Below are 23,754 nucleotides of genomic sequence, written 5' to 3' on the forward strand. Positions count from 1 at the left end.
CCCCAAACCTAACCCAACAGACACACAGGACAGAGAGGGGTGAGGCTCCACTCCTGAGTCTCTGATTCTCTCATTCTCCAAGCAAACTCCCTTAATTTATTCTAGAAAGTTCATTGAAAATTTGACTAATCTTTAAGACACGACTGGTATTGAATTTATGATTTTGAGGCTTGGGATTTTTTGGGGGGGGAGGTAGGGGAAAGAGATGGAAGTTGGTAAGGGAGAGAGGGGAAGGAGGCAACCAGGGGAATACAGGAGTTCCACTAGTTTTATTTATTTTTTATTTAAAAAAATTTTATTTAAATTCAATTTAGTTAATATGTAGTGTATTATTAGTTTCAGGGGTAGAATTTAGTGATTCATCAGTTGCATATAACAGTACATCAAGTGCCCTCCTCAATGCCCATCACCCAGTTACCCCATCCCCCCGCCCTCCTCCCCACCAGCAACCCTAGAGTTAGCTCCACTAGTTTTAAACACTTGAGAAAGAGAATAAAATTTCCCTCTTCTTCCCCTGTAAACATCACCTAGCTCTGTACCCATTGTGGCTCTCTGGAGAGATACAAGGAGTTATCTGAGTCTGAGTGAGCGAGCCAGCTACAGCTATGGATGGCTAGAGAGAAGATAAATACATCTAGAGAGATGAGGTGATCGGTAGGTAGGGAACGAATATAAATATGGAGAGAGATGGACGAATGGAGAGATGTATTGAGACAGAGAATATAAAGTGAGGCTGAGGGAGAGAAATGGATGTGTGAATGAGGAGAGAGCATTTCTGGGGAGGGGTGGAGAGAGAAATGGGGCGTTTCTCATCCTCCTCTCCACATTTCTGTCGTCCTGCCTTGCTTACTGAAATGAGTTTCCCACCTCTCCGTTAATGAATTCTTCCTCTAGATTCTAGACCCTGCCCCACCCTTGGGCGTTTTGCACCCTCTTCCTTCACAGTTATCCATTTGGCCCAAGATAACATACCTTCCCCTGCTGTCCTAGCCCATCACCCCAAGATAAATTGGGAGAAAGAGACCAGGGGTGGGAGTTTTGGGCAAAGTAAGGAGGTTGGATTCCCTACCTCCTAGTCTACAGCCTTGGGGTGGAGGGAGGCTCCTTTGGGGGTGGGAAGAGTGAGGGGCAGCTGGGTTGAATTTGTCCAAATCTAATAACCCAGGAGCCTATTGAAGGCCTTGGGGGTTGGGAGGGGAAGAAAGTCTTGAATATTCCTCTAACTTTTACCCCCTCTCCCTCTGGTCCCTTCTTCCCAAAAGTCTTTGAAGAAAGATGTTTTTGACGCATCCACGTCGCTCTCAGATGGATGGGCTGCGGGTGATTGAAGTGTCTTTGTCATGCTAATGCTTGGGGGGTGATGGATGGGCGCTGGGGCTGCCAAACTCTGGCCCGCTGCGCCCATTGGCCTGGGAGAGATCACATGCGCCCCTCCACCCCCACTCCCTACCCCCTTCCTGGGGGAGCCCTGGCCCAAGCGAGCTGGGCCGGGCCATGGATGCAAGCTTCAGCGCTGTGACATACTGCCGAAAGGTTGTAGGGCAAGAGGGTGTCTCCCCCAAACGGGCCGACCCTCCTGCGGCCTCCACGCATGGACTATAATAGGATGAATTCCTTTTTAGAGTACCCACTCTGTAACCGGGGACCCAGCGCCTACAGCGCCCACAGCGCCCACAGCGCCCCTACCTCCTTCCCCCCCAGCTCGGCTCCGGTTGTTGACAGCTACGCAGGCGAGACCCGCTATGGTGGGGGACTGCCCAGCCCCGCGCTCCAGCAGAACTCAGGCTATCCCACCCAGCAGCCGCCTTCGGCGCTCGGGGTGCCCTTCCCCAGCTCGGCGACCTCAGGGTACGCCCCTGCCGCCTGCAGCCCCAGCTATGGGCCCTCTCAGTACTATCCTCTGGGCCAACCGGAAGGAGATGGAGGCTATTACCATCCTTCGAGCTATGGGGCCCAGCTAGGGGGCTTGTCCGACGGCTATGGAACCGGTGGAGCGGGCCCCGGGCCGTACCCTCCCCCGCAGCCCCCTTTCGGGAACGAGCCTTCGGCGAGCTTTGCATCGGCCTATGCTGAACTCCTCTCGGAGGACAAGGAGTCGCCCTGCCCGTCAGAACCCAGCACCCCCACGGCCCGGACCTTCGACTGGATGAAGGTTAAGAGGAACCCACCCAAGACAGGTAGGAGTCAGGAGCGGCCACCTCCTCTCCGGGGCTCAAAGCCGCTCTGCCGCTCCTGCACGGAGGGTGTCCCGGGCCTGGGCTGGCGGGACAGGTGGAGCAGCCCTGGTGGGGGCGGGTGAGAGCACTCCGCCCCGTCTCTGGTCAGTTGGGCTTCCCCCCCCCCCGCAGGGAGTGCCCGGTTACCCTGCAGAGGAAGTCGCCACACACCCCCGCTTCCTCATCTCTGTGCCCAACACAGACTCAGCACCCGGTTCTTGGGAGGGGGGTGGCGGGGGGGGGGACGGAAGAGTTGGGGGAGGTCCGTCTGAATTTGGAGGTCACCTTGGGGATGTCTGGCTATCCAAGGGCACGGGGAGAGCTGACGTTGGGCAGACGTTGGGGGCACAGAGCTGGCCCGGGAGGAGGAGAGGGGAAGGGGAGAGAGGTGGGAGAGCTGACGTGGCCCTTTCCCCGCCCCGCCCCTAGCGAAGGTGTCCGAGCTGGGCCTGGGCGCGCCCGGCGGCCTCCGCACCAACTTCACCACGCGGCAGCTGACCGAGCTGGAGAAGGAGTTCCATTTCAACAAGTACCTGAGCCGCGCCCGGAGGGTGGAGATCGCCGCCACCCTGGAGCTCAACGAGACGCAGGTCAAGATTTGGTTCCAGAACCGGCGCATGAAGCAGAAGAAGCGCGAGCGGGAGGGAGGCCGGGTGCCCGCAGCCCCTCCGGGCTGTCCCAAGGAGGCGGCTGGAGACGCCTCCGACCAGTCGACGTGCACGTCCCCGGAGGCCTCGCCCAGCTCCATCACCTCCTGAATGAATCCTCCCCAACCGTCGGGGCTCCTCTGTTCTAGAGCGCCTCAGTGCAGCCCGCTCCTCGGCTCTCCCGAACCCAGGCCTCGGCTTTACGGTTCCGGCGACCCTCACCAAGGCTGGAGCGCCCGTTCACAGCTGCCTTCGGGGAGAATGGGGAGACGCTTTTCTCTGGTCTGGGCAGGGTGTTGCTGGCTGGGGACCCTATAGGACCAGGGAGGCCTGGGACACTCGGAACTTGTCAACTCTGGAGGGAAGGGCTTCCTTCCGCCTTTCATCTGGGGATCAGCACGTGGGTGGGGTAGGAGCAAGCCTCATCCTCCCGAATTCTCCTTTCCCTTCCCACTTCCTGTGTTCAGTTCAGTGCCTTTGAGCCCCGAGGACTCCTCTCATGCGCTCGGATCCTAACTCCCTCTTCTAGGCCAGGACAGAGAGAAGGCCTTGAAGTGTCTCTTGGGGGAGGCTTTTGGGTGCAGGCATATTACCGATGCTTAATCTGTCCGGTCACCACAGACCTTACAATAACACCAGCTGCCTTGTGACAGACCAAAAAGCCCCCCCCCCCATCTAACCTTATTAACCCCCTCCTGGCACATTTGTATTGCACTAACGACGCAGCCTCCAGAGCTTTTCTGAGACCTGCCTCCCGCCAGCGACCTCATCTCTAAGCCACCAAAGTGTTTTGGAACTTGGTACTCCCGGAGACTTCTGGAACGTTGTTCTTCGAGGCCTGCCCCCAGCAAGCCTCTACCAGGAAGGCGCAGGCACGCCCCCACTAGTTCCTCCCCTATTTATTGCCTCCTGGAAAACCCAGGCCCCTCCTCCCCATCTCCACGTCGAGCCCTGAGGCAGCCTCGGGAGACCCAGGTGCCTTGAGAGCTCCTAGCAGCAGCAAGCATTTCTCCGAACCTTGGAAACAGTGGAGGTGCCCCCCGCCCCGAGTTTCTGGAAACCTGAGCCCCAAGCAAACCGGCTTCTCTCTGTACCGCCAGCTACCTCATTTCAATAAAGTCTGTTTTTCCCCGTCTTCCTGACTGCTTCTTCTCCTCCACCTCCGGGAAGAAGAGGCTTCAAACCCCAAGAGCCCTGGAGAGAGATGGGGGAAGAGTTGGTGGATGCTGGTTGCGCTGGAAAGATTTGAGCTGTAACCCGGGCGCGTGGGTGGCTCCGTTGGTTAAGCGACTGCCTTCGGCTCAGGTCGTGATCCTGGAGTCCCTGGATCGAGTCCCGCATCGGGCTCCCTGCTCGGCAGGGAGTCTGCTTCTCCCTCTGACCCTCCCCCCTCTCATGCTGCTTCTCCCTCTGACCCTCCCCCCTCTCGTGCTCTCTGTCTCTCATTCTCTCTCAAATAAATAAATAAGATCTTTAAAAAAAAAAAAAGATTTGAGCTGTAAGATCTCAGCTGGATAAAGAGAAAGACTTACTGGGTGGATCCCAAGCAGAACTGGGCCCCAGTCTCCAGGTCTGACAGTGGTCAGTCCTTGGGTCATTGGAGGAACCAGGAAAGAGAGAAGGGAAAAGATGGGGGGAAGGAAATGGTCCAGGGAGGGTCCTGAGAGGAAGGCAGGAAAAGAGAGAAAGAGCTTGTTTGGAGAGAACGGAAAAGGTGTAAAACAGAGGAGGAAGTGTGGGGGGAAAGCAAGGGCCCTCTACCCCCTCCCCCTGCTCTCTCCCCCAGGCCCAGAGCCAGGCCCGGCATAGAGTGGGCCCTCAATAAAGGTTGATGGAGTGAACCCGGGGTCGGTGGGCTGTGTAATAACGCCCCCGCCCCTCCAACTCTTGCTCAGAGAATGTCAGAGGATGGGTCCCTAACAAACTGCAGACTGGCACCCAGGTTACCCCCCACCTACCCCGCCCGGCCCACTCCCGCCCCCCAACGCAGAACCCTTCCACGCAAAGGGGACCGGGACGTGGCACGAGGGAAGCCAGAGTAGCTGGGAGACTCTGGCCCTAGCCGGCCCGCCTGCAGAGGGCCATCCCCGGGCTCAAGGTGAACGTCCCCGGTCTCCGGGACGCTGGACGGAGGGGGAGGGGAGGCAGCCGCCACTGGGCCGGGTGGGGTGGGGCGCGGGAGGCGGGCAGGTAGGGGGCCCAGGGCGGGCCAGCTGGAGGACGCGGGAGGGAGGCGGGGGGGGGGGGTTGGGAGGGCCGGGGTAAACCCCAATCCCGCGCTGACCTTTTTACCTCCAAGCGCCTCTGGGCTTTCCAAACAAGCCAACAGCGAGCCCCGCGGGGGCAGCTATTGTCTCCCGGCCGGTCCCACTGACAAACCTTTGGTCGGCGGAGGCGGGGGGCCGGGGCTCAGGAAGCTCCGCGACGGCCAACAAACCGCCAGCGCTCACTCGCCCCGCGGTGCCGTCGAGCTGACACGGGCCTGCGGGCTCCGGCCCTGGTTATTGATTCCGGTTACCCGGGGAGTCCAAAGGCCCCGGAGCCCTGACAGCTGGGGCGGGGGGGGGGGGGGGGAACGGACGCTGGCGCAAGAGCAAGGGGGTGTCCGTTCCACCCCATCTATTTAATTCTTGACCTCAAAGGAAGAGAGTTGGTCAAAAGACGAGGAGTGTCCGTAAGAAACACTGGGCATTTGCTTCCTAATGAAAACGGTGCCATCATAGGAAAGGCAACGTTATCAATAATTGCACAGCCCGGCTGGAGAGGAAGGGAAGTGAGCTGCTAGAGGAAGCCTAGCTTTCCCAGAGCTTGCTGTCTTAAACCACACACACACACACACGCACACACACACCCCTATTAACCGCTTCTCTGCATTGAATCGAAATTGCCACCAAGGTTGGCTTCCCTAAAAGGGTCACCTTGACAGAGGGGACAGAGCAAATGTCTGTGGGAACAAAACTCCCCTGGCTTGGGGCCATTTACTGGAAGCCAGTAGAGCCTTCTGATTGGGGTATCTGTGGATCCTCCAACCTCTGGACCAGCCAATGGGCAGAAATGCAGGGAGAGGAAAGAGCAGTGGTTAGGACAGGACTACAGGGCTGGAGGAGTTGGGCCTCAGAATGGGGCTGACAGGCCCTGGGGGAAGCGTGATGGAGGGGACAGGAGGAAAGGGGAAGGCTGGCCCATTTGATTTTGGTCATCGCAGAAGGAACCATGAGATTCCCCCAGGGAAGGGTGAGGGGCAAATCAATTCTCTGTTAACAGAGGGGCTGGCTCAAAATAATCCACAAAATAATCCACAAAATAATCCACAAAAAGTCTGAGTCTCCCATCATCTTTGATGCGAAGATCTTGACCTCTTTCGCACTTTGTGCTCTCCTAAATCCCACTTTGAACCTCAGGCTCCAGACTGGTCTACACGGAAGGCATTTAGTTGGAGAAAGAAAAGATCACTGTGCATTTTCCTATCATAACCAACAAAGGAGAGGATGGTAAAACAAACAAACAAAAGCACATTTTTCTGCTATTGAATTAAGTTGATGGTGTTCATTGTTGAACTTCCCAGGATAAATGCCAAACTGCTTCACTCATAGATTCCACCGCAGTTCTTAGAAAGGTGGATTTTTCACAGCGTGGAGGGGCGGGGGAGGAGGGGAATTATATTCACCAGGAGATCTGATAGCGCATTTTCCGCAGAACTGGAAAACCCTCCACCCCCACTTCCATTTACCAAGACTATCTCAAGAAAATTCTCCTGTTGAAAATTAAAATCTTAAGAGAATCTTTTCCCCTTGAGTCTTCATAGGAGAGAGAATTCTTCTCAGGGCTGGTTGCAAGTCTGTCAAGGTTTCTGAGGAGCATCTCCCCACCCCTCCCCCACTGTCTGGGGGGGCAGTCAAGCCTCCACTCCACCCAACCCTCCGCACCATCTGTTTCTCAGCCCAAAGTGTGAACTTTTCTTCTTTCATTTGCCTTTTTCTTCAGCGTTTGTTCTCCTAACGTGATGCCCTTTGATCTCCTGGACAAGAGAGACAAGAAAAAGAGATTTTAAAAAACCCTGAAGTTCTTCTTACTTTTAAGTTAGTTTCTTTGTTAAGGAATATTCCTTGCACCCATACCCCTGAGCTGCTGGAAGGGAGTTGGGATGGGGAGGCTGGGGGCATCTCTGGGATGACTGAGATGGGGGCTGGGGGTGGGGGGCAGCCGATCCAGATGAGCCGGAGAGGAAGACTGAGGATTTCAGGAAGCGTCCAGGATACCTGGGTTCAACTCTTTCAAACCCTGCCTATCACAGCCAGTGGCCTTGGGCAAATTGTCTAATTCCCTGCGACCAGTTTCCTTACCTACAAAATGGGGATCGTAATAGTACCTATTTTCATAGAGTTGATATTGGGATTGAATTAGTTAAAATGTGTAAAATATTTGGAACAGTCCCTAATAAATAAATGTGCACTATAATCATAATTCTCATTGTTAAGAGGAGCATATCCTCTCCCACTTCTTTGGTCTCTAATCTATTCCAGGGCACATCTGGACATTTTGGCACACACACACTCTTACTTCTCACACTCATAGCTTGTTTGATCCCTGATAAACATATGGGACTAGTGGCAGGTTATGGGGCTACAGAAGGGATTCCCTTCTTCGAGGCTGAGAACAGGTCCAGTGGGTCTGGCTGAGACCCTGTCATTTCCTTTAGGTCTCAGTGCACTGACTGGTGGAGGGGGAGAGTGACCTGGGCCTCCCATACTTTCCTCCCTTCTCCATTCTGGGAGGATGGACAGGAATTTTTGAAGGCAGAGTTCCTGACTTAGAGTGGTGGAGGGCAAGGGTTCTAAAGTGTAACTGGATTTTCAGTGTGGTCCCCTTCTTATTGGCTGGGTGAGTTTATGCCAGTTACTCAATTTCCCTGTGCTTCCATCTCTTCAGATATAAAATGGAGGATGTTGAAGAATAAATGAGATACACGAGACCTGCTTAGAACACTGTCTGGTAGTGCATTCAGAGAGATTTTCTGTCATATATATACATTCACATAAGACCTTTCTCTTACTTTCTTACACCAAGTTGTTCTTGGTCTTGGCATGATGGAAGCAGACATCCTCCAGCTCTGGTCCCCCTGCACTGCACCCACAAGCTCAGCTGGTACCATAACCATGGGACTTGCTGTTACGGAATAAAATAATTCTGAATGAAATGATTCAGGGTAGTCCCACAGAACACTGGTACAGTGTCATGATGAGACGTGCTCTTGGCAGGAGAGCCTCGTTGCGTAAGTCTGCGAGCACATTCTCACTATTGTCCATGAGATTGGCACCCCCTGCAGTTGTACCAGATTTTTCTTTTCTTTTCTTTTTTTTTTTTTTCTGATGATTCAGTCCTGACTCTAAGGACTCCCTTGAATGACCTCCTTTGCATGACTCAGTCACAATATTCCAGATGCTTCAGCTTTTGCTGTTTCTCTGCTCTCTAAATGCTTTCCATAATCAGAGTGAGTCCTGGGTGGGACAGGAGTTGGAGATGCAAAATATTTAATGTCCATTCTTGGGAGAACAGAGAGGCTCAAAGGCTTCCTGGCGCCTGTCCACTGTTGTTCTCCTCATCAGGAAATTAATGGAGCAGATACTTCAGAGAAGAAAGAATTCTGTAAGAAGTCAGGAGACCCAAGTTTACTCTATCAGGAGACTCCTGTGTGTCCTCGGGTAAGTCACCTAATCTCTCTGGGCCTGCTTTCCCAGTCTTTCATGTAGATTGAATTATCCCACTGCAGTTTGACTCATCCTTTCATCTGAGGATAGAAGACATAAGTAAGAAGGAATGTTAAACCTGGTGGGGGATAGGAGGGTGGGAGGGTGGGGTGGGGGAAGCATCCTGTTGGATAGAGTCTACTGACCCAGTTAGAGCTAATTAAAATCACTCTTGCTCTTCCTACCCCCAGTCCATTTCCTCTAAGCTCTCAAAATCACTGGCCTGAGTCCAGACAATTCCGAGTCCCGCAGCCCTTTTTGCCTGGAAGGGAACCTAGGAGGGAGGGAGCCCCACAAAGCATGTGCTCTCTGCTCCTCAGGGGCCTGAAGCTCCCTTCAGTTTACTCTGCTCTGACAGTTCTGTTTTCAACCCCCAACCTTGGAGATGAGGCAGCTCAATATTTACCCAGCCAGAGAGGTTTGCCCAGAAGCCTGGCCTCCCTAGCCTGCTCCTACTGGCTCTGCTCTGCCGTCCCCCCCCTTCCCTTCCTGGTTCATGGAGAGTTCAGCCCTAAAATGGCTAGCGGCCCCCCACCCCCCAGGCCTGGCGGAGACGCCTGTCCAGGGGATTGCTGAGGCCAGAAGGGCGGGGGAAGGGCCCCGGTCGTGGGGTCATGCCCTGGTCTCTCCCCTCTTGCTGGACCAGCATGCAGCCAGGGCCTCCCAGAGGAGAGAGGACTCAGCAAATGATTGTCTTTTGGGGGAAGGAGTAGACGGAAATTGACTAAAATGGAACTGTTGGGTCGTGGAGATGATCCAGGACTGCAAAGGGTCACGTATCTGCATGTTATTAGTATTATAGACTGTTTCATCCAGAGATACTTGTAACCTTGTGATAGCTTGGACTCTTCTTCCAAAAACACTAAAAGAGCTCATACGATAAAGAGGTGACGCACAATTCCCAGCAACCATATATGAAAACAGTCTCTTACCTCCAAACATTCTAGAATGTAAGGTCCATGAAGGCTGAGATTTTGTCTGTTTTGTTCTTTGCTCTATTTCTAGTGCCTCGAATGATGCCTGGCACGTAGTAGATGCTCAGTAAATATTTGTTGAGTAAGTGAAGATTGAAGCAGAATGCTCCTATCTAGAAGGCGGGCACCCCAAAAATGGTGTTCTGAAAGGGTGTCAGTTTCAGATGCTTGATGAGTCCAAGAGTATTATCATAATCAGTGCATCACTACGGAGTAATGAAAGCAGGGTTGGGGAAGGGAGGGGACTTGGGAGGCATTTTCTTCTCCTACCGTCCTGCGTTAAGTGTGTCTCTCTCCGGCAAATGACAGAGTGATTTGACTTCATAGCTTCAGAGCGAGTCTGTTCCCAGGGCTCACCCGCAGAGGTTTTATTTGGGCTTCCTTTAGTTTAGTAAGTGTAAACTCAAGAAAAGACTCAACTTTGGAAATGTAAGGGATTTGAAGGCTCAGCTGGATTTTTTTTGTTTTTTTTTAAAGTAACTTCTATCCCCAACATGGGGCTCGAACTCACTCACGACCCCAAGATCAAGAGTCGCATGCTCTACCGACTGAGCCAGCCAGGCACCCCCGGGGTGTTTAGATTGGTAGAAATGTTGGTACAAAAGGGACGAGCAGCCATCTTTCTGCAGAGCGACCCCAGTGAGGAGATCAGGGTGAGGCATTCCTGTCACGGATAAGCCTTTCTTTTCCCTCTCCATCTCCCACCTCAACCCCACAGAGTCTAGGGTCGTCCATACACGAATGGACCTAGGTTTCCTTTCATCTTTTCTAAAAATATTTGGGATGTCTTTCCCTTCTAGGGCCAATATGGTGAATTGGCACAGAGCAGTGCATGGGCTTGTTGGGCCTGAAGGGGGATAGTGAGGGAAAGCATTACTTTCACGTGACATGTTTCAAAGATACATGTTTCATGTAACTTTCCGTTAAGGGAAAGCTTAACGGAACTCGGGGCAAGGATGGCCACCTGTTCGAAGGGTCGCAGAGCCCTCAGGAGGATCACCCAGTCTAGCAGGGTCAGTTGCCATCACTGGAAATTGTTGGCAGTTGATGACGTCCTTTTGCTTACTCCTATCATAGACCTACACACATGGATCCTGATCACAGAAACAGGAACTGACCAGCCAGGAAAACAGAAGGGAAAACTGTCAAGGATAAGGAAAAGTCCCCTGCACCCTGTGCTTCTCTGGGGCTAGGTTTCAAGATCGGGAGGAACAAAGCTGGGGGAAGGAAATTACTCAGCAGCGACCCTCATGAACGCGAAGGGCCAAGGGTCCTGGGCGTGGCTCTAACCTTGGGTCAGGGTTCTCTGCTTCCCCGCTTCGGGCTGGCCAGATGCTCTTGTTTTTTAGGATGGGGATTCTGAAAAGGCAAAATCTGGACAATAGGCTGTTCAGGGGGAAAAGTCTTCCAACTCTATGTAAGCAAACACAGGCTGGTAGGTGGTAGAAGAGCGATCCCACATTGTTCTTCAGCTCCAACTTCCTCCACCGCCTCCAGTTTCTCCTATTTACGCTCCATCAGCTTCCGGAACTCAGTGTTCAATCCCCACCTTTGGGGTTTGGCGGAGAGATCCTACCCAGGGGCTGAAGCTACAAAGAGCCAGTCCGGCAGGAAGGCAATACCGTCCGCAGAGGATGGGTGGGGTGGGGGTGGGGGCCAAGTGCTGAATCCAGCATGGGGTCTCTATTCAGCAATTCAAATTCAGTAATTTAGGTGCATTGGAAATGGGGAATTGCAAAGATGCCTTTGAAAGGGCCTGCAGGCTTGCAGGCTCCCACCTACGGGGCGAACATTTCAAAACCTATTGAAATCCACACCTTGATATATTCCCCGCAGTCACGCCAGCCTCCCTCACGCATTCGCAGACTTGTCTATAAACTAACATTGTTACGTGTGTTCTCGATCAAAAGTCCAGGACACGGCTTTGCAGACGTGGCTGCCAACAGCTGGAGAAGGCGGGCTCCCGGGGAGACAGGTATTGTTACCTGGGTGGAAAGGTTTTCTTTCTCTCCTACACCTTGAGTTTGTATTTTGACTCTAAGTGGTGCAGAGCAAGACTCCTGAGAAGTGTGAGTGGAAAACAGAAGTGTTCTCGGCATACAGGTGAAAAGGAGGAGGGCCTTTTGCTAAAAATCCCTCAATCAAATTTCTCTCCAGAATTCCCAGAATGGAAGCGAAAAGGAAATAGGGGGGAAATTAATCAACCCTTCAAGTTTGGTGGCTTGTGGCTAAGGATTCAGAGGGAAAGCAAAAATGAAGACAAAGCAAAACAGACAAACAAGCAAAAAATCCCAAATGTGGCCAAGCTCCTACATTATCTTCATCGAATACAGAAGATCTGCAAAGCTGATTTTTTTCCTTGGTTTTCATTTGGGTGTTTGGACCCACAGTTTAGTAGACTTTATCTGCATCTTCCTGCCTTGACTAGGAAAAAGAAAAAGAGCTTGTGTTTATCCCTAGAATTTAATAATGAGGAACAAAGGGAAGGATACAAAAATAAAAGAAAAATATAGCAACCCCAGCTTTGGGTTCTTCAACATCCTAACCGATTTGGGGGGAAAAAAATCTAACTTCCAAATGTGCCTTATATAAATCTAACAAAAATAATGAGCGTGGCCCCAAATCCTGCCCTTATGAAAAACTCCCTCTATTTCTCTAGGGAAAATCTCATTTTAAAAAATTCCTCTTTTTGAACGAGAGGTTTATCTACAATACATATGGATCTTCCTTCTGCCTCTTTATTACTTTCTAAGTCAAATGGGTATAGGAGACTGGAAAAAATTTAAAGCAAATTTTGCTTTTTTTTCTTCTTTTCCTCCAGCTTTCTTTTACACAAATCTCCCAAGGTAGGGCAGGAAATAGGATCTTAGGTTTGAATTTAATATAGTCAGTACACAAACCTCTTGCTCTTAAGTCTTCTCCATTGGTCAGGTGCTGAGCTGAGCTGAATGTCAGATTCCTCCTTTGGAAAACAAGAAAAGACCTGATTCTCTCTCTCTCTCTCTTTTTTTCCTCCCTAGGTCTTTTAAATTTAGTTTTCAAATTTATTTTTGGTGACAAGTGTAAATGTTTGCTCAGTTGCTGAGACATAACTTAGATTCTTCTTTTAGGTCAGTAGAAGCCTGGGCGAGTACTTTTCCATCCTCTCCTCTCAACCGAGGCAGGGTTTAAGATGCAGAGAATTTTCCCGCTGTCACAGAGGATCTGACTCAGCACCCCCAGAGTCCTTTTCCACCTCAGTGTGGAACAGGGAGCAGTTTCCTGAGTTACAGTTTTCACTCCCCAACGAGGTCTGAAGCCCTTGTTTGGGAGAAGGAGAGGGAAGGTCACAAATCCTTGATGGTTTGAATAGCAGCTGTTTCTATCCTACGTGTGCCTGGAAGGAAAAGACCCTACTCCTCTCCCAACACACACACACACACACACACACACACACACACACACACCCTCTGTAAGCTTAATGGAGGAGTTTTGTTGTTTAAAGGAATAGGGACAGAGGAGGAGTAAGTTACTTGTAAATCTGCTTCTAGTAACAGGGAGAGGTGTTTTCCCCTGGCCTCTGGCAGATGTGGAAAGAAGTTCCTGCCCCCAAATGAGATGCTACTCCAGCTTTCAGATCAATATTGCCCTTGGATGTTTTGAGGACCAGCTAGCTGCTTCCTGGCTCATAGAGAGAACTGAGGAATCTGCATTGCCTACCTCTCTTTTCATCCCTTCTGTCTTTCCCTGTGCCCCGCCTGGACACAGTCCACGAGCCTTTTATTTCTCTGTCAGATGGGTGAATTTCCAGACACCTATCAGTGCTGAAGCTGACAACTGCTGGGAACTTCCCTCTTTTCTCAACCCACTAGTGCCCACCTGAGATGGCCTTGGAGAACGAGGGTGGGGCAAATCAAAGCAAAAGAACAATGAAAAGCTTGGAGATGGAAAGACTGTATAGACTTTATCCTTTATACGCTCGCCTAGTCTTTACTACAACAGGCTGGGCTTGCATGCCTCTAGCAATGGGGAAATTGCTATTTGTAAGGAAGATTCCTCTAATGCTGGATTGCTCTCAATGATAGGAAATATTCCTTTATATGGATTAGGAGCTCATCTCTTTGGGACTTGCACCCATCGATCTTACTTCTTTGCCACCCTTCTGGACTCAACAGAATGACTCTGAATTCCTTGTCCACATGCTAGCCCTCCAAATATTTGAAAACAGCCTTCACGTGTGTCCCTAGCTCCTTCTTTCTCTGGAGTGATACACATGCCCGATTCCTTCATTTGTTTCTCCGAAGACCTGATTTCCAGATCTTTTCCCAACCTGCTCTTCTTTCCTTAGTTAATATTTCCATAAAACGAAGCACCCAGAGGGGAACAGAAAATATAAAATGTGATCGCATCAGTTCTAAGTAGAGTGGGAATATCCTATCCCTTGGTCTGGTCACTATATTTCTGTTGATACAGGGAGCAGGGCCTGGGCAGGAAAGGCCAATGGGGCAGGCTGGTGGCTGGTGAGAAATGAGAGGAATCCTTTATCTCTTGCCAATTGTGTTTATCTTCTTGACCTCTAGGGCTGCATCAGTCATCAAAACCATAATCCATACAAATCCCCAAGCTCTGGGAGGGTGAGCGCTGTCAGACTGGCAGCTATTTGTGGGGAACAAACATTTGCTGAGCGGAGCCTGTGTAATTTGTGAGAAGGGAAAGGAGCCTTAGAGTAGAGAAACAGTGTGGACAGGTGAGAAGGAGAGGCCGTATTATCTCAGGGGCAGGAAGTGCTGATGACCTGGGCTAAGCCAGCTACTCTTCCTTATCATTGCTGTCCAGGTAACTCTATTTCTTTCAGAGTGCTTCGCCCTGACCTCCCTTCTCGAGGGCAGCAGTTACGGTTTTTTGTGATCGTTGTTGTTATTGACATTTATATAGCACTTTGCTATTAGCCCTTACCCCTCACCGCATCTCTGGGAGGTTAGTATGATCGTTATTCTCACCTATGGGGAGCCGGAGGCGCAGAGAAAATAAGTAATGTACCCAAGATTGCATATCTGAAAAGCAACATATGATTTCCTTTTTCTGCCTCTAGCCCTCAAGAATGTATATGTAAGTCCACATATTTGGAATATGTAATGCATTTGGGATCATGGCTCCGCCTCATCCTGCCCCAGCTGCACCCCTACCCATCAGACCATCAGGCCTCATTCAGGGTCTTAGGTCATTGCCTTTTTTCTTTTCGGGAACAGAAATCAAGCAGATTACCCAAATATCCAAGATCACCAGGCTCACCTAGGGAATCTCTCTCTCCGTATAACCTTTAAAGATTGAAAATTCCTGCAAATAGAATCCAAGTCAAATATTGGTTGACTCACAGAGTCCAAGAAAACTTCTAATGGTCCAGGGTTTGGTCATGATGGGAGGTTTGGCTTTAGGGACCTTCCCCTTCTAGTGGTCTTCTCCAAATTTGGAAAGATGTAGACACTTTGAACATGACTGATCTTGAAGCTGAAAGATTCAAGTTTGGTATATTACAGCAAGCCTGAGGGAAATGGGAAGGGGGCTCTTAACATGAATTTGGGAAGAGTTCTCTTTGAGGCCATATTTTTCCAAATTCTTGTGATGGGTGTGTGGGCGCTATGACTTCCCAGGTAATGGGAGTCATGACACACGGATGGATAATAAGAAGGGGCTTTTAGCTCTGGAGTCAGAGACAATAGCACTGCCTAGCTGCCTACTCTCAGTTTTTTTAAAAAGAGATTTATTTATTTGAGAGAGAGAGCATGAGCAGGAGGGGCAGAGGGAGAGGGAGAAAGAATCTCATCTCAAGCAGGTTCCAGTGCTGAGCCCAGAGCTCAACGCAGGGCTCAATCTCACTACCCAGAGATCAGGGCCTGAGCCTACACCAAGAGTCCCATGCTTAGCCTAACTGACTGCACACTCAAGCACCCCGCCTACTCTCACTTGAATCAGACCTCTTCCACATTCCCCATACCCTGCCGCCCCCCCTCCCATCACCCAGGCCTTGTTGGAGATCCCAGTCATGGTGGACATATAGGTCAGGGCTTTGAAGACTTTGAGGAATAAGCAGATCAAAAGTCCAAATCTCCACCCTCCTCCACCTGTGAGCCTCCTGGCACTAGTCTGCAGAGCCAGACACAAAGCAGATGGAAGGCAGAAAGCTGGAGGCCATGAGCAGCTTCCTCTCCTATAACTCAGCCCAGGTCCTGGGGACCCCTCTAGAGGGGTCCTGACAATAGGATGATGGGGAAGCTGAGTGAGACAGGAAGAGGAGAGATGAGGGACATAGAGCCAGATCAGGGGCAGTAGATCACTTGGGTCTGGCATCTACTCTCTTGCTTTATGCAAATGTTGCTTTCTCCCCCAAAGAAGCTACATTCTGGGACTGGCTTGCTATTTCTTTAAAAATACGCAGACTTTGCAGAGCTCCGAAGGGGCTCCTGATAAGGGCATCTCATCGTATCCTAGCAGCAGGGCAGTACATCGAGAACATGCGGAAACATCAAAAAACAAAAACAAAAAAACCCCCACCTTCCTTGATCAGATGTTGTAAAGAATTTGCCAAGTGTGCAGATAAGGAGATGAGAGAGTGTATGTGTGAGCCCCTCAGAGAAAACCCACTTATTTTCTCCTTTCTGTTACCTCCTCTGTAGATGAGTAAGGCATGCACAACAAGGGGGAGGTGGGTGAGTATTGGTGGTGAGGCCACAGGGCCCAAATCACATATGGCCTCTCCTCACCAGGTGCTCCCCGTGAGCAGGATGAGGGGGGATCTTGCCTTTCCTTGCTCTGCAATGCAAGCTGCAGGGACTCAGTGGCTGTCAAGGTAAAAGACTATCACAGAACAAATACCTGAATGACAGAGACATATTTGAGAAAAAACAGATAACATTTTCAACATATTTAGAGATCCCAGCCCTCATCCGGCTACTGAATCCCTTCACCTGAGCTTTTACCAGTAAGAGGTGTCAAATAAATTCAATCGTTTATGGGAAGGCAGGAGCCAGGCTTCTTCCCAGTCTTCTTTTCATGGGTCGGAGCCAGCCTGGAGACAACATGCTGAAATAATGGGTCTTTATGATTTTGCAAGCTAGGGGACTACAAGCGCACCATATTTCACTTACTTCGCAGAGAGTTACTCAGCCCTCTAACCAAAGGGAATATCAATTTTGGCTGAGACTCAGTAAAAATCATTAAACAGCAGTGAGAGTATGGGGGGGCAGTTGGAACTATTTTTTATAAGGTCCAGTTAAGGCTTCATGAGTCTGTCCACTCTTACTTTCATCCCTTCCCGTCATCAGCCTTGCTTGCTAACTAAGGAAATGGAGGCCAAAGGAATTTCAATCCATTGGAGGTGATATTGGAGGAAAGCGAGCACTCTCTGCGCATGACACTCTTGCAGAGAGGGTCCTCATGGAAAGTCCAACACAAGCCCATCAAAATGTAAAGTAGGTGGGGTGAATTTTGAGGGGTCAAAAATCTGAAATGTGAGACTCCTGGGTGGCTCAGTCGGTGAAGCATCTGACTTCAGTTCAGGTCATGATCTCAGGGTCCTGGGATAGAGCCCCACGTCGGGCTCCCCACTCAGCGGGGAGCCTGCTTGTCCCTCTCTCCCGCTTATGTGCTCTCTCTCTCAGATAAATCAATAAAATCTTTAAAAATCTGAAATGTACAACAAGGAAGACCCCAATTCCAGGTTTTTTATTTATTTTATTTTTTATTTTTATTTTTATTTTTTAAAGATTTTATTGATTTATCTGAGAGAGAGAATGGGAGACAGAGAGCATGAGAGGGGAAGGGTCAGAGGGAGAAGCAGACCCCCCACTGAGCAGGGAGCCCGATGTGGGACTCGATCCCGGGACTCCAGAATCATGACCTGAGCCGAAGGCAGTTGCTTAACCAACTGAGCCACCCAGGCGCCCCCTAATTCCAGGTTTTTTTTAAAAAAATATTTTATTTATGGGGCACCTGGGTGGCTCAGTCGTTAAGCCGTCTGCCTTCAGCTCAGGTCATGATCCCAGGGTCCTGGGATCGAGCCCGCATCAGACTCCCTACTCGGGGTGGGGGCGGGGGTGGGGGAGGCCTGCTTCTCCCTCTCCCACTCCCCCTGCTTGTGTTCCCTCTCTCGCTGTCTCTCTCTCTGTCACATAAATAAATAAAATTTTTAAAAAATTAAAAAAATATTTTATTTATTTATTTGAGAGAGAGAGAGACAGCGAGAGAGAGCATGCGTGGGCTCAATCCCAGGACCCCCAGGACCATGACCTGAGCTGAAGGCAGAAGCTTAACCGACTGAGCCACCCAGGTGCCCCAATTCCAGGTTGTTATATCTGTAAATCCTCTTAAAATACGGCAGTAACTGGAAGACAAAAAACCACTTAAAACCTTATACTGTGAATGAGGTCACCAGCTTATGGAATGAAAAGATATGGGGTTTCAGGAGGGAGGTTCTAGAAGTGGGAAGAAGAGAAGAAAGAAGCTTGGATGTCTAAGTCTTCTGTCTGTCTCTCCCGTTTTAGAATTGTGATACATGTTCCTGACGTTCTTGGCTTTTCATATTTCCTCGAGATCCGGTTTTACCTGGTTATTTGTCCCTCCAAAACATGACACCCTTTCTATATTGACTTTTAATAAACTCTTCCATTTGCTGAAATGATTTTCTACCTGTTCTATGTCTGGAAAATCCTTCTTTTCTAAGACGTAGCTCAAGTTTCACTTCCTCAAAGAAGCCTTCCCCCCATCCCTAAAGAGAGTGAATCTCTGTCCTTGTTTCCTCCGCTCCAACCTTGTTAATCCCACTGCTGGGCTCTTACCACTTGTTTATATATCAATTCATTTTTACATCCTTAGTACCTAGGGAAAATATACCTTGTAAGTATATACAAAATATTGAAAAGATAAACGAACAAATATAAGAGTAACGATAAGACAGATCCAATAGGTAGCATAGATGGTATAATATTAATAACTGACAGATACAACAAATGTATTTAGTTTTTGGTTTTCTCTCTTCATATAAAGATTTTCAAGATTTCTTGAAATATATTTAGTATATTTATTTTATTTTATTTTTAGTAATCTCTATACCCAACACGGGACTTGAACTCACAACCCCAAGATCAAGAGTTGCATCTCTACCAGGCGCCCACCCCCATCGCCTTTTCATGACAGTTTTCCTCAAATGGTTGTCCAGCCTCTGATGACAATCCACCAATTACCAAAGAGAGGGAGCTGACAACTTCCTAAGACAGTTAATTTTCTGTTCAAGCTACTTTGACTGCTTTTCCTTATTTAGGATGGCATTTGTTTCAATAAACTTTTACCCTTTGCTCCGAGCACCATTTTTCAGCTACCAGAAGACAATCGTGATGTATTCCCCACCTCAGTCTTTCCCACTCCAGGTGAAACAAGCCCCTTATCCTCCAGCTGCTCATTGTGTGATGTGACTGTATTGCCCAGGAAGGAACCAGAGGAACACCCTCTGAGAGCACTCAAAGTACACACTGTGCTATGTGGTGTCACCACCAGCATGGTCGATTAAGACTGTAACATTTTCGGGGCGCCTGGGTGGCTCAGTCGTTAAGCGTCTGCCTTCGGCTCAGGTCATGATTCCAGGGTCCTGGGATCGAGCCCCGCATCGGGCTTCCTGCTCAGCGGGAAGCCTGCTTCTCCCTCTCCCACTCCCCCTGCTTGTGTTCCTTCTCTCGCTGTCTCTCTCTCTGTCAAATAAATAAATAAAATATTAAAAAAAAAAAAAAAAGACTGTAACATTTTCCTCATGCTTCTGCTCCCACCACCCGCTTAGGGAGAACTTATTGAATATTGGCTTCTGTTTCAAGCCTTTTACATACATGGTCTCATCTAATTCTTGTCACAACCCAAAGACGAAAGGGATTAATGTAATTCTCATTTGACATCCTATGGGACCCAAGACTCACAGAGGGTAAATAGCTTGTCCACAAATGCCATATTTCTGTTAATACAGCTAATGGTTATTTTTTGCTTTGTTGGATTTTTTTTTTTTTTTTTTTTTTTTGGCAGTCACACCAGAGTTAACTCATCTGGAAAAATCTAATTATTTTTGCATGTATGGAGGCTTGAGAGTATTTTCTCCAGCTGGGTCCATACAGTGATTTAAACATTTTTTCCAAATTTTTATTATGAAAACTTTCACATATTAAGAAAACATAGAAAGAGCAGTACAATGAGCACTACATCTACCATCTCAATTCAGCTGTTAACATTTTGCCAGGTTGGCTTTATGTAACTCTCTATTTATGCATCCATCCTTTCATCCGTGCATTCAAAATAGGTTGTACTTCACCCTTATATTTTTCAGTGTGCATTTCCTGAAAATAAAGACACTGTTCTATATAACCACAGGAATGTTATCATACCTAAAAAATTAACAATAACATCCAGTGCATATCAAATTTTCCAATGCCTTAAAAAAATTATGGTAAAGTACACATAAGTCTACCATCTTAAGCATTTTTTTAAAAGATTTTATTTATTTGACAGAGAGAGACACAGCGAGAGAGGGAACACAAGAAGGGGGAGTGGGAGAGGGAGAAGCAGGCTTCTTGCCAAGCAGGGAGCCCGATGCGGGTTGGACTATTACCCAGCCTTAAAAAGGAAGGAAATTTTACATTTCCCATGCTGCAACATGGATAAACCTTGAGTTCATTTGCTAAGTGAAATGAGCCAATCATAAAAAGACAAATACTATATGATTCCACTTAATATGAGGTACACAGAGTAGTCAAATCCATAGAGACAGAATGTGGTTGTCAGGGGCTGGGGGCAGGAGGGAATGGAAAGAGGTTGTTTAATAGGTATAGAGTTTCAGTTTTTCAAGATGAAAAGAATTCTGGAGTTGGTTGCATATGTGAATGTACTTAACGTTAGTGAACCGTACACTTAAAAATGATTAAGATGGGGGGCGCCTGGGTGGCTCAGTTGTTAAGCGTCGTTAAACGTCTGCCTTCGGCTCAGGTCATGATCTCAGGGTCCTGGGATCGAGTCCCACAACAGGCTCCCTGCTCAGTGGGGAGCCTGCTTCTCCCTCTCCCACTCCCCCTGCTTGTGCTCCCTCTCTCACTGTGTCTCTCTCTGTCAAATAAATAAATAAAATCTTTTTTTAAAAAAAAGAGATATCTCTTTGAGACCCTGCTTTCAATTCTTTTGGGCATATACACAGAAGTGGAATTGCTGGATTATATGATAACTCTATTTTTAAAAAAGAATTATTTATTTATTTATTTATTTATTTATTTGAGAGAGAGACAGGGAGAGCACAGAGGGAGAGTGAGAGGGAGAAGAGGACTCCCCGCTGAGCAGGGAGCCCGATCGATCCCAGGACCCTGAGATCATGACTAAGCCGAAGGCAGACGCTTAACTGACTGAGCCCTGAGCCGCCCAGGTGCCCTCATTATGGTTTTGATTTATATTTCCCTAATGATTAGTGATGTTAAGCATCTTTTCATGTGCTCATTGGTCATTTGTATATGTTCTCTGGGGAAATGTCTATTCAAGTCCTTTGGCCATTTTTAATAGGGTTGTTTTTTTTCTGTTGTTGTTGAGTTGTAGGAGGTCTTTACATATTCTGGATATGTAACTCCTCATCAGATATATGATTTGTAAGTCTTTTCTTCCATTCCATGGGTTGCCTTTTCCCTCTTGCTGATTGTGTCCTTCGATGCAGCAGTGACCTTTTTGAATTCAAAATAGCTTACCTCCATCTCTATTAAACTTCATGGCTTTTCAGGCATGGTTTCATCCCCGCCTAGAACGCCCTCCCTACTTTCCTTTGTCTGGATGACTCCTCTGCATCCTCTTAAACTCAGTCCAGTTGTCACTTCCTCCACTCTGTGGGAGTTAGGAGGCTTTCCCCTATATATTTTTTAAAGATTTTATTTTTATTTATTTGAGAGAGAGAATGAGATAGAGAGAGAGAGCATGAGAGGGGGGAGGGTCAGAGGGAGAAGCAGATTCCCTTCTGAGCAGGGAGCCCGATGCGGGACTCGATCCCGGGACTCCAGGATCACGACCTGAGCCGAAGGCAGTCGCTTAACCAACTGAGCCACCCAGGCGCCCCTTTCCCCTATATTCTTATTCTCCGCACGTGCCTCTGCTACGGCCTTTAGTGCGGTGCACTTGAATCCTCTGATGACCTTGAGGGCAGAGATCATTTTGTTAGTCCTGGTTTTCCCAGTGCCTACTACAGTGTCCGGCTCCCCGATGCCTACTGAACTAACAAATAAATTTTCAATGGAGCTGAACACACTGAAGAGATCCAGAGGAGGTGGGCCAAGAAGGAGCATGATGATGATTATAAAGCATGTGTATAATGTTTTAATGTAGGCATGTATTATCTCATTCCTCCCCGCCCAGCTTTACTGAGGTATGATCGACAAATACAAATTATATGGGGGCACCTGGGTGGCTCAGTCGCTTAAGCATCCGCCTTCGGCTCAGGTCATGATCCCAGGGTCCTGGGATTGAGCCCCACATCCCCGCTGAGTGGAGAGCCTTCTTCTCCCTCTCCCTCTCCCTCTGCTCTCTCCAATAAATAAATAAATAAATAAATAAATAAATATCTTTAAAAAATTGTATGTACTTAGGTTGTACAACATGATTTTTTAAGGTGTGCAATGTGATGATTTAATATACATATGCATTGTGAAATTATTGCCACAATCAAGTCAATGAACACATCTATCACCTCCCATAGTTTGTGTGTGTCTGTGTGTGCGTGTGCGCATGCATGGTGAGAACACTCAGGATCTACTCTCTTAGCAAATTTCAAGTATACAATACAGTGTTATTAACTATAATCCCTATGCTTATACCTTAGTTCCCCAGAACTTATTCATCTTAGATCTGAAGATTTGTACTCTTTGACCAACATCTCCCCATCTCCCCTCCCTCCCAGTGTCTGCCAACTTCTGCTCTACCCTTTGATTCTATGAATTCAACTTTTTTAGATTCCACATAAAAGTGAGATCTTACAATATGGGTCTTCCTGTGTCTGGCTTATTTCACTTAGCATTATGTCCTCCAGCTTCACCCATGTGATTGCAAATGGCATGATTTCTTTCTTTTTTTTATAGCTGAATACTACTGCAATATGTATAAAAATTTTTTTTTAATTTACTATTTTTTTTATAAATCTTTTTTTTTTTAAGATTTATTTATTTGACAGAGAGAGAGACACAGCGAGAAAGGGAACACAAGCAGGGGGAGCGGGAGAGGGAGAAGCAGGCTTCCCGCCGAGCAGGGAGCCCGATGTAGGGCTCGATCCCAGGACTCTGGGATCATGACCTGAGCCGAAGGCAGACGCTCAACGATTGAGCCACCCAGGTGCCCCTACTATTTTTTTAATTAAAGTACAGTTGATGTACAACATTATATTAGCTCCAGGTGTAGAGCATAGTGATCTGACAGTTCTATACATTATGCTCACCATGAAAAGTGTGGTTACCATCTGTCACCAAACAATGCTCTTACAATATTATTGACTGTATTTCTTATGCTGTACTTTTCATCCCCATGACGTCTTCATTTAATAAATGGACATTTATACCTTTTAATTCCCCTCACCTATTGTGCCCATCCTCCACCCCCCTCCCTTCTGGCAACTACCAATTTCTTCTTTGTATTTATGATTCTATTTCTGTTTTTGTTTTTTAGATTCTACATATGAGTGAAATCATATGGCACCTGTTCTTCTCTATTTCACTTAATACCCTTAAGATCCATCCCTGTCGTTGCAAACGGCAAGATCTCATTCTTTTGAATGGCTGAGTAATATTCCATCGCGTGTACAAACCACATCTTTATCCTGTATCTACCGATGGACACTTGAATTGTTTCCATTTCTTGACTACTGTGAATAATGCTGCGATGAACATGGGAGTGCCGATATCTCTTCAAGATGCTGACTCCTGGGACATGTCCCTATTGTCAAGTGTCCTTCAGGCTTCTCTGACAGTATGGAGTCAGAGGCTTTCAGGAGATCAGGGGCCCTGATTGCTCAGGGCAGCGCCGAGCTCCTGGGAGTAATGGGTGTTGGGAGGACATCGATGCCTGCACGTTCAGGATTTAATAAACCAGACGCATATTGTGCTCGCCTTTCAGTGAACCCCGACCTTCCTTTCAAGTCCCTGGC

At 48.3% G+C, this 23,754-nt stretch overlaps 1 protein-coding gene across 1 annotated transcript; it reads left to right on the forward strand.

Annotated features, from left to right (window-relative positions):
* Positions 1-1,420: 1,420 nt before the first annotated feature.
* Positions 1,421-3,469, forward strand: HOXB1 (homeobox B1). The gene is made up of 2 exons (XM_035027387.1): positions 1,421-2,177; positions 2,646-3,469. Exons 1-2 carry the CDS (start codon positions 1,592-1,594, stop codon positions 2,972-2,974), a joined length of 915 nt encoding a protein of 304 aa, XP_034883278.1. The 5' UTR covers positions 1,421-1,591; the 3' UTR covers positions 2,975-3,469.
* The last annotated feature ends 20,285 nt before the right edge of the window (positions 3,470-23,754 follow it).

This window comes from Mirounga leonina, unplaced genomic scaffold (genome assembly GCF_011800145.1).
Source record: "Mirounga leonina isolate KUSES-001 unplaced genomic scaffold, KU_Mleo_1.0 Mir_200, whole genome shotgun sequence".
NCBI classification, from domain to species: Eukaryota; Metazoa; Chordata; class Mammalia; order Carnivora; family Phocidae; genus Mirounga; species Mirounga leonina.